The 14,410-nt window shown below is 37.4% G+C and overlaps 1 protein-coding gene across 1 annotated transcript; it reads left to right on the plus strand.

The window, feature by feature from the left end:
- The first annotated feature begins 13,364 nt into the window (after positions 1-13,364).
- LOC124416272 lies at positions 13,365-14,195 on the plus strand. Its single transcript, XM_046897202.1, has 2 exons — positions 13,365-13,632; positions 13,756-14,195. The coding sequence occupies exons 1-2, from the start codon at positions 13,365-13,367 to the stop codon at positions 14,193-14,195; spliced, it is 708 nt and encodes a 235-aa protein (XP_046753158.1).
- The last annotated feature ends 215 nt before the right edge of the window (positions 14,196-14,410 follow it).

Raw genomic sequence — 14,410 nt, forward strand, 5'->3', positions numbered from 1 at the left:
TCGTGAGTTTGAGAGGATTGAAAGATTTTCATCTTATGCGAGGTGTTACAAATATTCAATATTGTTTATAATAAGTCGAAGCCACGTAAATGCTATATACAGTACAGTATATCCGTGCTGCCAGTAGCATAACAGATTCAGCTCAAGCCAAAATAGTTAATTATACATTAATTAATTAATACTCAAATACCAAACATATATTGTATTGTAAAACATACTCCTGTATAAATCATTTGCAATTGAAAAAAAAAAACGATGATTTAGAATTTTAAATATTCAATTAGCTAATTCATCCGAAGATAATGAATTAATTAATTAATTGGCAGAACGACCATTAAACTTTAGATGATAGAACTACTAAGTATTACCTATATACAAATAATGCGAATGTCTTTAAATTTATCCGTTATTCTCATTATTATTGTTAATTTGCTTCTTATATATACATATATATATTATTATTATTATTATTATTATTATTATTATGGTGAAGCTCGTATCTAGTCTGAATTTTTTATTATTTTTTATTTCACGAAAAAACAGAACAAAAAAAAATGACGATAGCAAAATAATATTCTACGCATATTATAAGTAAACGATAATAATTTGTGATCTGAACTTAAATGAACCTAAATGGTATTGGCCAGCTGCAGGAGTATTTATCCTGCGTAGTGTGATGCATTATTACCTGTACAACAATACAATATACAACCCGTAACATGAGAGTTCAATGTTATTGATTTGTTTAAAAATAAATGTAAGTTCGAAAATTCATCCCCGGCCATTTTTGATCCATCGTAATAAAAATGACGTCAAATAATCATTTTTACGAAATCAATCCGCCTTATGCTCACACTTTTCTCCCGCATCGTCCGATACCTAAATTGATTTCTTGCTTGCATTTTCGCGCGAATCAGAGTTCGTGATCCAATAAATGAGTCGGTAATGCAGGGTTCTGCCATCACCTTTGCACTTTCGGCTTTCTTTTCCCAGCTTCAGAATAATACGCCCGACGCTATGGATGACGGCAATTCCACAAACATAAACCAGCGTCGTGCGCACTCGCCACGCGCAGTTCGCTTTGAACGTACGCGGTTCGAAAGTTTCTCGCAATTATTGACACTCGCGAGGCCTTTGCCGCTTTCGAGCACCGCTCTGGGACTGTAATCGTATTCCTCGGACTGTGAAGAACAATTTGATCAGTTATCTTCCTACCAATTTAAATACCCCTGTATTGTTTTGAAATTGTTTGTTTCTAGAAGAAATTATGAGAATCAGCGCAGGAGGTGACAACGCAATTATACTCTTCGACTTACCGTATTAAATATTCTAAAACGAGAAAAAACATCGTCGTGGTGCAGTTTTCCGCTGTTGCGCATATGTAGCAGGTCGATTTGACGACATCAAAATATTCCAAGCGACGTACAAGACCCCTAGCCTATCTGCTAGTGCATAACACGTAATCAATTGACGTGAAAAAGAATTTTGCAGATGATGTGGTGATCACCGTTTTTCACGTTTTTAATGTGCAATTGACAAGTTTTGGTGTGAAATGCATTAAAGAAAATTGCAATGCCATTGTGTTTCATTATTTGACTTGAATACATATACATATAATACGTTGGATGTCATACCGTAATTTAGCATATTACTTGTGAAGAAGTTTATGATCTACTAGGCACGCAGTGCCTCTGCACATTTTGATTATTCTGTTGGATCTTATTGTTAGTCTGAACCACTTGCACATGATTCCAATAGTGAAAGTACTTCGCCCCAGGCGTCTATAAAATCGCTTCCGCCGTCCATCGCACTCGAAAAGGCTTCGGAAGTATTCTCTGTAGCATCACTAGCCACCTGCGCAAAAATATCGTTTTAGACCGACGTGCATACGTTAGAAAAGAAAAACGTAAATACAGGCCACACTCACCACCTAAGGGACAAATCATTCGCATCCGCGCACCAAACCGTTTACCCTCCACTTTCACCTCATACCGAACAATCTCATACAAGCCGTCACAAAACAAACAATCTTAATAACAATTGTTCACCAGCTATATACGCGCATTACATAAGTTTTGAAATTTTTTTGCGTTATATACTTTCGATATTCCTCTGATTGGTCGACGAAATATTTTTGCAATATCTTAATGTCGCGGTTTACTGTAAGCTGCACTGTGTATCCACATAGTGGATGAATACTTTTTCTTCTACCGAACCACTGCGCTTGAAAAGTGCGGAAATTATTCGGAAAAGATCAATAATGAAGAAAGAGCTGCTTTCCCCTAACATGCTGAATGATTGAGCCATTTGAGTAAGAGAACGCTGAAAATACGATTCGACCTTTGTGCAGAGTGTGTAACGAAATTTTTTCATTATATGATAGTACTACAGAAAAATTAGAGTGTAACTTACCCCGGACATACACGCATTCGTAGTGCACGCGCTCGCTGTTTCTGCCATTTCATACAGATCATCTAAGAAATCCGACATATCTGATACTGTTGTGTTAAAATCAGTCGTCATTTTAGTCGTGTAGTTGATAGCGCAGTTGGTTGCATTAGTCGCGGTATTATTTGTATTGAAGGATTCAATTGTGGTCAAAGCAACATTGAATGCACTAATCTGAAAAAAAGAAATAATTCCATTCGTGCCTCAGTTACCCTAAGGATCACAATTATTCAGATATACCGGAGTCTTCGTAGAGTTGAAATAAGAGGATAAGGAACCACTCATTGTCAGAGCACGCGAAGCACGTCGAAAGTTGACTACATTTCTTTCCCAGGTACCTACCGGAGGTTCTGTATTTATAATAATTCATGTCATAATTATTCTTATCGTGTAGATGCGAATTTCTTTTCATGTATAATTAGCAGCCCCCTGCAACTTCACCCGCGAATATTTTAAAATCCTTCTTGTATCAAAACTATTAGACATAGCCGTATGTTCTCGCGGACATTTTTGTAAAGTTTATCGAGACTTCGAAAATTTCACAAAAAAAGACTTTTTGAACGTAACTATCATCTATCTGTAAGAGCTTAAACAGTGTCGGCATGAGTGTGAGTTTGCGTTCCACCTTGATTTAAAAATATCATTACATCTCGAAAACTATTGATCTGATAGTAACGTAAGAAAAATATTTTTGCCCTGAAAAAAAAGAATTAAAATCTTATCATAAATTGACATACGGACAGACAGACAGAGATGTTGAGTTTTATACATGGTGAGATTTTTTGTGATTTTTGTCGGATTTTTTTACGTCGCCCGGTAGAAGTTTTACTCTTACATTAGGGAAACTACTTAAATGTGGGGTATGATGTCGTAAAGCCATGAAACTTTGTATCGACTATGTGAAATAGATTTGGCACTTGATAACTTTAACCTCTTCAGGACTTTTCCAGTCTCTATTTTTTTATTCTACCCGTTCAATCGCTGTACTAAAGTTCCACTTACCACTGTCAAATAAAGGTTGTAAAGGGCGTCAGTGAGGGTCAATATTGCCGTGTATGCCGACTGAGCAAGAGCAGTTGATACATTATCCGAGCTGGTTGCAGTCTGAAAATCACAATCATGGAGATTTATACGTTTGAAATCATCCCAACTTTCAAAAACTTAACAATCGTACTCGGTTACGAAATTCATACTCCTTCAATCGCCGTAAGTTGAAAATGACAATTATCGTTTCTTCATTCTTCGAAGTGTTTCAGTTACGTAATTACGATACCGTGATGATGAATTTTTGCTTTCTGATGTACAAACAATGTAAATTTTTTTTTTCATCCAGCAAATATTTTTTAACAACAAATTTTTTCCCACTACTTTTATTCCACCCCAATTTGTGTCGGTTTTCTCTGCGGGTTTTATCAGAAAATCTGAATGAATTTCCCGAGGTTGAATTGTAGTGATGCCACCCTGGGTACGAATCTACTCGACATTCAACGAATTAAACTTGTGAGCTGTAGAGGACTATGAATGCTTTCATCCGATCATCCCTATTGCAAAAAGTTGAGATTTTTATTTATTGAGCTAATTTGACCTATTTCATCGTTGCTGCAGTCACGCTTACCACTTCGTCAAGTTTCGAGTTAACTGAGGTGTATTTAGTAGTCACAGTCTCGTTCCATGTTGTTGCCATTGAATTAGCTTCGGTCATGGAACTGGAAAGATCGCCTTGGATACCCTGAGAACACAATAATAGAGCTCAAACGGAGTTATCTTGGTGTTAACGAAGGAGTATAAAGAAAGACTCAGATGATGCGAAGCACGCCAAAGGTAATGGATTTTTTTTTAGAATATATCCAGATAAAGTTGTGAATTTATATCTAATTACGGTCCAGTCGTGCCAAGTTATAATTTTTTTTATCTTCTTGGTGATAAGCATTGGTTTAAGGGACAGTAAGTGAAACCATGTGTTCAGTACTGATGCTCTTTACAACTCAATTTTCAATTTTTCACCAAAATTTATTGAATTGAATCGCTTGATCGCGTGCTGCGAAGCTGGAGGGATAATTTTGAATTTCATCGGAAAATATTGCTAGTCTAAATATAGAAAAAGTATGATTAACTATCCTCCGCTCAGCTGGGTAGATGGAAAAATTTCGGTTTCAATATTGTATATTTTTATAGAAGTTCAAATGTTCGAAAGTGCAGGTCAAGTTGTGTTTGTTGGCAATGTTTCGGTACGAGCTCCGTCGGCCATCTTTACACTACAAAAACTTTGAGCACCATTTTATATTATACAACTGGTGGGGATTAGTGGTGATTGGGAAAAATGGCGACATGAGAAAGACATTTATTAGTTCATGTTTTGGTACTTTTATCTATGCGATTTTAACCATTTAAAATAATCTATAATAAATTATTAATTTTCACGTGAAAAAGTAGATTCCATTATACTAAAAATTAGTACAATAATCGCCGGAGAGAACTGAATCACTTGAATGCTATATTGTAAGGCCGCACACGAAAAACCATAAGTCCGAAACACATTGTGCGCAATATTTTGATATATGTTAAAAATCGAATGTAAATAAGCAAAGTATCAGTGCTGCGAAAATTTTTAATAATGAATGAATCATTTCTCGTATTTTCCGCGAAAAATTACCGGCATTAATACTACATTGATTTTCAAGTAAGTGTTTATTATTCATTTTGCATAGTTTCATAGTTCTTGTTTATTCAAATCAAGGTTCATTATTGTCGCTGTTTTATTTTACTCACGGCAACAGCGATCAGGAGGCACAAAGCAGTTGCAAATTTCGCCATGTTGAACGATTTGGGTTGAACAGAATAGTTGGCAGTCGAATTGAAACAGAGTTTTAACATGATATGCCGAAATTCGCACTCCTTATATACCTGCGCTGTGAAATCAGCCTAATCGTGTGCGAATTAAACACTTGTGTAAACCGTGGAATAGGCGAATAAACATCGACTGAACATAGTTCCTCGTCGCAAAAATCTTACGCGTGATTGTCGTGGCTCAAGTTTTCAGGAAGTATGGAGTGGTTGAACCGAAAATTTTCCACACTGCACTAAAGACGTAAGAAATTGACATCTAATTTTTAATGAAAAGTGTTCAGTATAAAATTTTGTAATTTCGAAATTGCTGAAGTATTAGAGAAGAAAAATCGATCTCTACACAACATTGCAACACAGTTCACTAATTTCTCAAGTCTTATTGAACTTCCCTTTTCTATGTCGATCAGATTAGGCATTCGCCCAGGAATATAATCTCTCCACTTTGTTTTTTTAACGTTTCATCAGGTCGATTTTGTAACTGAACGTTTAGCACATTTTTTAGCATTATTTTTTGCGGCTCTGCAATAATTGACAACTTTCTTAGAATCCTTGCTTTGATCGGTATTAATACATTTCAGGATTCCCACGACTCATATCGAAATTCACAGAAAAAAAAAAATAATTCGAATAACGTTGTATAAACGATAATCTTAAAACCATATTGCATGCTTTATTTTAGCCATTTCGCATTATATAGTATCTCAACCTGTACAAATCTTGGAAAATTCTTAGACTACGAAAATTTATTTACCTTCTCGATAATTCACAGAATTAATTCGTGTCCTCCATTTGCATAACTTTAGCATTCGAATATTTGCTTCATTAGTATTATTTCTACATCGATTTACGTGCTAAATGAAAAAAAAGATGACGTTGATGCGGCAAATTACGATTGATTGTGAGAAAGGGCAAGAAAAAACTAACGAATCAATGGTTCCGATTAATTTCTTCTTGGCAAAACGAAGAGAAGTATTCCGTTCCAGAAATTTCTTTGTCGAAGGCAATGAAAACTCCTGAGTAACCAAGTAGCAAAAATTTGAACAAAATTTTTCTTATTGATGTTGGTGTCGTAACAGGCAATCCACTGTATTGCTGGAAAACAATGTTTTTCACCTCTATTATAACGAGACAAATTAGGTATCAAACCTGTTGAATCTAATTATAGGATTCGCGCTCATACATGTGTCAAATTTTGGAATTTAAATACGTAACGTGGCTCGAACGCGTGCGGAGAAGCAGATCACTTGTTTAAATATTGAAGAGAATATTGGAGAACCTGAATCGCTATCGCTTTGTTCGTAAACAAGGTATGCTGCAAATATTTGCATAGTTTTCTTCTCTCATTTGTTCCATCATCCTTTTACCAATTATATAATTTTTCTATTTCTTGTAATCGAGTTACTGACATTGAGTTTAATTGACCCCACTGAAGTATCAACATTCTACTATTCTACCATCTGTTTCCCCTTTACTTTGAATATTATCTTCTTGTTCCTCATCACATAGCTTGGATTTTCACCATTTTTACTTTCTCTACAACGAAAAATCACACATTTTTTTTTTTTTTGAGACACTGTAGAATGTCTACCGTCAGTTTCGCTAGGTAATAAGACAGAAAATAATTTTGCGGTATCGAGTAATTCCTGACGTATATTTTGGACACGCGTCGACTTTGGCGTTTTTGAATCCCTCGTACACGAACAGTCAATCTGATTTTAGAACTTAGCAAAACGAATGTCTTGACACAACGTGGGTGAAAGATAATTGAAACGGATTGCACCGAAAATCTTGATTCGTTATCTAATTGCTATTATAATTATAGCACATTTGTACGTCAGAATGTTTTTTTCCGCTCGAATTTTTATTCTTTGCACAGTTTTTGCAGGCGTGAAATAACTCCTAATTACCATTTCCTGTGTAATAAATTATCCAATAACGAATTTCGAAATTCGAATCCAAACACCGTAAGTTTTAGAAGTAGGAATATTTTGAAAAATATTATTTTTCGTAAAAATTCACGCATATTTCATCGATACCCTTTTTTTACAGCTAGCTTCAATTCGCTCCGTTTCGCCTTCACACACGTGTCATGTTTTATAATTCAAACACCCAACGTAACCCCGACAAATGCATTAATCTGGCCACTTGTTTAAATATTGGAGAGAATATTGGAGAACCAGAGTCGCTATTTGTTCTCAAAAAAAGTATATATACGTCATATGTTTGGCTGAAGAGAGAAATAGACACGTGTTCACATGGTGACCTTCCCAACACAACACTTGTTACTATAGTGTTGACGGTTGTTTTTTTACCACTGTCACGGAAGCCTCCTCACCGTGGTTAACGTTGCTTGATTACTTTCGAATTTCATTCAAGTACCTTTTAATGATTTCTTCCAAGTCCAGCTCGACTGCGTACTTGTATGAGCAGATCCAATTTTACGTCACCTACAGCCTGAATCTACAAGGAAGAAAGTTTGTACTTGAATTTCGTGTCCGTACTACGTGTTTATATGGAAACTGCACAAACCTACAAACCAAAACCAGGAAATAGTGAAGGTTTGAATTGGGACGCACTATTCTCGATAAATCATAGTAATTTAACACCCCTAAGAATGCTTTCAATTTTATCTGTACCTAGCTTCTAGGCTTGTCCAATATTGTTATAGATAATAATAAACTCCGATATTCTATTTTAATTATTTGAGATTTCTCGGTGTTGGTGCTTTGTTCATTGTCTCTGTCTTATCTGCTAGCATGAGAGTTTTTTTTTTCTAAACGATTACCACGTTTATTCTCTCGGCATTTATTTTTTGAATTTCTTTGATATTGTATTTGATTACTATGTTTCCAAAGGCCACAAGTTCAATTCATTTAACCAATAGCGTCCTATAAGTGATTTTCCCATGTCGGTCACTACGTACAGATTTCCTGAACTCCAAATACCACCGTACTTTATACTGAGATTTTTTATTGTTCTTTTCGCTTGGCGTATTTTCCGCTGTAATATTTCAATGACAATTTTTTCAGGTAATTGGTACGTATAAAAGTACTTTTCATGATCGTTTTGACCTATTAAAGACTGCTGAACCATCGGCAAGTTCCATTCACGTAGGCTTCATTCTGGATTCCCTTATACCTATGAATTCATTCCAATCATCCTTACCGATTTTAAAATCGAATTTTCATCTATATTCCGTTATATTCTTTCTCACTTTTGTATGCGGTTTCTTATTAAACTTTACTTCACTGCTTAACATTCTTTTGTATAGCTACCTGTTGGTTTTTCTTAATCTATACTCAGTACACTTGTATTTCTCTAATTTTTTTTTCTTTTCGTCAAATTTTGTATCGGAGCTTTTTCGGTCATAGCTACTTCATGCTAAATTTTTTGCTGTTTATTATTTTTTTTAGTCGCTTGAACTTTATGGCTTCGTCGAAACTCTAATGTGTTTGGATAAAGATAGAAACGAACACACGGTTACATGGTGAAACTTTTATTCCAACTGTCGCGTAAGGAAAAATGCGAGCACTTCTGCCCTCGTAGACTCGCAACAACACACAAACATTGACGCACATAATCACATGGTTCGATCGGTACGCATGTTCGCTTAGGCACTCTAGTAGTATATACGCGCTCTACATTCGCACACAATCAAGTCACCGAATTCAATCGAACCCACTGAAGCATCAACGGTCCATTATTCCACCATATGTGTTCTTGTCTACTTTGTATATTCTCTTTAGGTTTCTGATCACGTGACTTGGATTTCTAGCATTTTGAGTTTATCTATTGCAGACACTGTTAATTGTCTACGTGTATGTATCGGAACAATGCCTTACAATATGCACCAATACCGAAATAACACTTGTAATGTATAAATTGAATGCTACTGACTAGAACCAATACAGTATATTTGGTCATTATTTACATCGACTCTGCAACAATTTTAATTTCTTCACATTCAGTTGGTAGCTATTACATTTTTGGAAAAAAAGTATGACTGCAGCTCGTCTGCTTGAAGGATGTCCTCGAGGTCCAAGCGGTCGAGCATCAGAGGAAGAAGTCGCTCAGCGAGGAGGTGCCCTTGAAAAGCCCTTGAAATCGGGATTCAGTCCGATTCCGCAATGATCGTCTTCGAGCTTTTTGCAATTAGCCTGTGATTCATAATTTTTACATGATACGATAAGAGGGAACGGTGAGGAATAAGAGGGAAGGAAACGTTTTGATCGAAGGCTAATTGTGAGATTGAGGGCACTGAAAGATATAGTGCATTGTAAAACATACTTCTGAATGAATCACTTTATTGCAATCAATGAAAACAAAGATTTAGAATCTTAAATAATTCAATTAGCTAATTCATCTATGGATAATGATATGATTAATTAATTGTGCACGTTAATATCTGTACAATAATATGATATGCAACATGAGAGGTCACTGTTGATTAAATTCATTTAGAAATAATCGTAAGTTTCAGACCCACCCCTGGCCACTTTTTATCCATCATATGAGAAATAACATCGAATAATCATTTCCATAAAATCCACGCGACTTGAGCTCGAAGCGTTCTTGCGTCGTCCGATACCTGAATTGATTTCTTACTTGCACTTTTGTTTGATTTGGTGTTCGTCATTTCATAATCGAGTCAGTAATGCAGGGCTCTGCCGCTGTTTTCTGCCGTGATTCCAATTCTGTCTGGAATTGGTTTCTGTCATATAAAATAGTGATCATCTTGGCCAACACGGTCGCAAATCCAGTGGCAGTCATACCTGCAACAAGAGCAGTAACCTGCCTAAGAGAATTGCTTTAGACTAATACCTATACTTCAGTTGTGAGGAATAAAAACACATACACACGCTAGACTCACTACCCAAGAGACAAACCATTGGCATCTGTTCGACGAGCCGTGTAGCCCCCACTTTCACCTCGAACAAAACAGAATCACGCAACTGTCACAACTGCCACATATGTATTGCCTTTGAAACAAATGAACTTATTACCGATTCTTTGAAAACAATACACGCATATTTCAGGGGTTTGGAAAAAATTCTGACGTTATACACTTACAATATTTTTCTGATTAGTTGATGAAAGATTTTTGAAATGTCGGAATATCGCGGTTATCTGTTAGCGGTACTGTGTAGACACATTGTGGATTGAAAGCTGAATTTGAACACTGATCCGTTGCTTCGATGGTCATTATTCCAAGAAGATCAGTGATGAAACAAGGGGAACTGGGTGATTTTTTGGGTAAAAAGTAAGGCTTACCCCTTTGGATTTTTGGCGAAAATTTCGAGGATTCTGGAAAGTGCTGCAATAAATTCTTCGGGGCCCTAGTCCGACGTATTTTTGCGAGAGAAATCGATTGAGCGCAGTCCCAATGGGCTGCGAGCATCGCATCAAAAGTTACAGCCGAAAAACTGGAAATTTTCATCGTCAATTCACTGCTGTTGGTCCGACGCTGTTTTTCATGTGTTTTCCGAGTTCCTGGGGGTCGAATTACTCTAGAGATGGTCAGACAAATCGATTCCGAGACGAGAAATTTCCGGCTCCGAAAATGACCAGAAAAGTAAGGCTTACCCCTTTGGATTTTTGGCGAAAATTTCGAGGATTCTGGAAAGTGCTGCAATAAATTCTTCGGGGCCCTAGTCCGACGTATTTTTGCGAGAGGAATCGATTATTCGCAGTCCCGATACGCTGCGAGCAACACCTGCAAAGTTACAGCCGAAAAACTGCAGATTTTCATCGTCATTTCTCTGCTGCTGGTCCTAGGCTATTTTTCATGTGTTTTCTGAGTTCCTGGGCGTCGAATTAGTCTAAAAAGCGTCATACGGATCGATTCCCAGACAAAAGATTTTTCGGCCAAAAAAAATCCGAAGCTAACCCCTTTGCATTTTTGGCGAAAATTTCGACAACTTTGAAAAGTGCTGCAATTAATTCTTTAGAGTACTATTCCGACGTGATTTTGCGAGAGGAATCGATTAATCGCAGTCCCGATACGCTGCGAGCAACACCTGCAAAGTTACAGCCGGAAAACTGCAGATTTTCATCGTCATTTCTCTGCTGCTGGTCCTAGGCTATTTTTCATGTGTTTTCTGAGTTCCTGGGCGTCGAATTAGTCTAAAAAGCGTCATACGGATCGATTCCCAGAATAAAGATTTTTCGGCCAAAAAAAATCCAAGGCTAACCCCTTTGCATTTTTGGCGAAAATTTCGACGACTCTGAAAAGTGCTGCAATTAATTCTTTAGAGTACTATTCCGACGTGATTTTGCGAGAGGAATCGATTAATCGCAGTCCCGATACGCTGCGAGCAACACCTGCAAAGTTACAGCCAAAAAACTGCAGATTTTCATCGTCATTTCTCTGCTGCTGGTCCTAGGCTATTTTTCATGTGTTTTCTGAGTTCCTGGGCGTCGAATTAGTCTAAAAAGCGTCATACGGATCGATTCCCAGACAAAAGATTTTTCGGCCAAAAAAAATCCGAAGCTAACCCCTTTGCATTTTTGGCGAAAATTTCGACAACTTTGAAAAGTGCTGCAATTAATTCTTTAGAGTACTATTCCGACGTGATTTTGCGAGAGGAATCGATTAATCGCAGTCCCGATACGCTGCGAGCAACACCTGCAAAGTTACAGCCGGAAAACTGCAGATTTTCATCGTCATTTCTCTGCTGCTGGTCCTAGGCTATTTTTCATGTGTTTTCTGAGTTCCTGGGCGTCGAATTAGTCTAAAAAGCGTCATACGGATCGATTCCCAGACAAAAGATTTTTCGGCTAAAAAAAATCCAAGGCTAACCCCTTTGCATTTTTGGCAAAAATTTCGACGACTTTGAAAAGTGCTGCAATTAATTCTTTAGAGTACTATTCCGACGTGATTTTGCGAGAGGAATCGATTAATCGCAGTCCCGATACGCTGCGAGCAACACCTGCAAAGTTTCAGCCAAAAAACTGCAGATTTTTATCGTCATTTCTCTGCTGCTGGTCCTAGGCTATTTTTCATGTGTTTTCTGAGTTCCTGGGCGTCGAATTAGTCTAAAAAGCGTCATACGGATCGATTCCCAGAATAAAGATTTTTCGGCCAAAAAAAATCCAAGGCTAACCCCTTTGCATTTTTGGCGAAAATTTCGACGACTCTGAAAAGTGCTGCAATTAATTCTTTAGAGTACTATTCCGACGTGATTTTGCGAGAGGAATCGATTAATCGCAGTCCCGATACGCTGCGAGCAACACCTGCAAAGTTACAGCCGGAAAACTGCAGATTTTCATCGTCATTTCTCTGCTGCTGGTCCTAGGCTATTTTTCATGTGTTTTCTGAGTTCCTGGGCGTCGAATTAGTCTAAAAAGCGTCATACGGATCGATTCCCAGACAAAAGATTTTTCGGCTAAAAAAAATCCAAGGCTAACCCCTTTGCATTTTTGGCAAAAATTTCGACGACTTTGAAAAGTGCTGCAATTAATTCTTTAGAGTACTATTCCGACGTGATTTTGCGAGAGGAATCGATTAATCGCAGTCCCGATACGCTGCGAGCAACACCTGCAAAGTTACAGCCGGAAAACTGCAGATTTTCATCGTCATTTCTCTGCTGCTGGTCCTAGGCTATTTTTCATGTGTTTTCTGAGTTCCTGGGCGTCGAATTAGTCTAAAAAGCGTCATACGGATCGATTCCCAGACAAAAGATTTTTCGGCTAAAAAAAATCCAAGGCTAACCCCTTTGCATTTTTGGCAAAAATTTCGACGACTTTGAAAAGTGCTGCAATTAATTCTTTAGAGTACTATTCCGACGTGATTTTGCGAGAGGAATCGATTAATCGCAGTCCCGATACGCTGCGAGCAACACCTGCAAAGTTACAGCCAAAAAACTGCAGATTTTCATCGTCATTTCTCTGCTGCTGGTCCTAGGCTATTTTTCATGTGTTTTCTGAGTTCCTGGGCGTCGAATTAGTCTAAAAAGCGTCATACGGATCGATTCCCAGAATAAAGATTTTTCGGCCAAAAAAAATCCAAGGCTAAAGCTACCGCTGTACCAGGAAAATCAACAAACAATGATGCTGGTGAATCAGGCAATATGGAGGGAATTCTTGTTGGATCACATCATATTAGACAGGATAGTACTGCAAATAACATTCAACAAATAAAAATAACGCTCGAAAACCTAACCAAAAAATTTGACACCCTAGACAGAAACATGAATCACAACACCGCCGAAGTCGTTAATATGAGGGCTGTGGTGACATCTTGCGAACAGGCTGCCAATTTCTGTTCTGACAAAGTAGACGAGCTGACCCGGATGGTAACGGAGCTAACGAGAAGCAATCGAGAAATGGAAGCCACATGTAATGAAATGAAAAAACAAAATTCCGAACTGAGCACAAGATGTGACAACCTTGAAAAAAAACTCAACGAAATTGAGCAAAAAGGAAAAAACAATGAGATTGAAATCTACGGTTTGCCGGAAGTGCAGCAAGGTAACCTCACGAACGTAGTCCACAATATAGCAAAAACCATTAACGCCAATTTCAAACACGGAGACATTGTAGATATCTTCAGGGCAAAGGCAAAACCAAACAAAAAGCAGCCTATCATAGTCAGGATGAACAACAATGAAAACCGCAACATCTGGCTAGAAAAGCGAAGGACACTAATTCAGACAAATCATAATATAGAAGGCATACCAAAAACGACCAAAATATACATAAATGAAGCTCTAACAATCGCAAATAAATCTCTCCTGTATCACACAAAATCTTTCGCGCACGAAAATAATTATAAATTTGTGTGGGTGAAAGACGGTAAAATCTTTCTTAGGGAAACAGAAGAAAGTAGAATTATTAGGATTGACTCATTGACTCTACTCCAAAAACAACGATCGATAAATGCAGTATCATCGGAAACATAATATATCGAAGTAAAAGACTAAAAGAACAACAACATGGATAACTGGATCACACATATAGAGAATCACGAAGAAATTGGTACGAAAACATACAACACTGACTACCTAAACATATACGACGAAACCGATAGTCTGAAACAACAGCTCACAGAGAAAAACGAACTCACCATATTCCAGATGAACATTAGAAGCATTAGACGACACGCCGACGAACTCGT

The sequence above is a fragment of the Diprion similis genome, chromosome 2 (genome assembly GCF_021155765.1).
Source record: "Diprion similis isolate iyDipSimi1 chromosome 2, iyDipSimi1.1, whole genome shotgun sequence".
Taxonomy (NCBI): domain Eukaryota; kingdom Metazoa; phylum Arthropoda; class Insecta; order Hymenoptera; family Diprionidae; genus Diprion; species Diprion similis.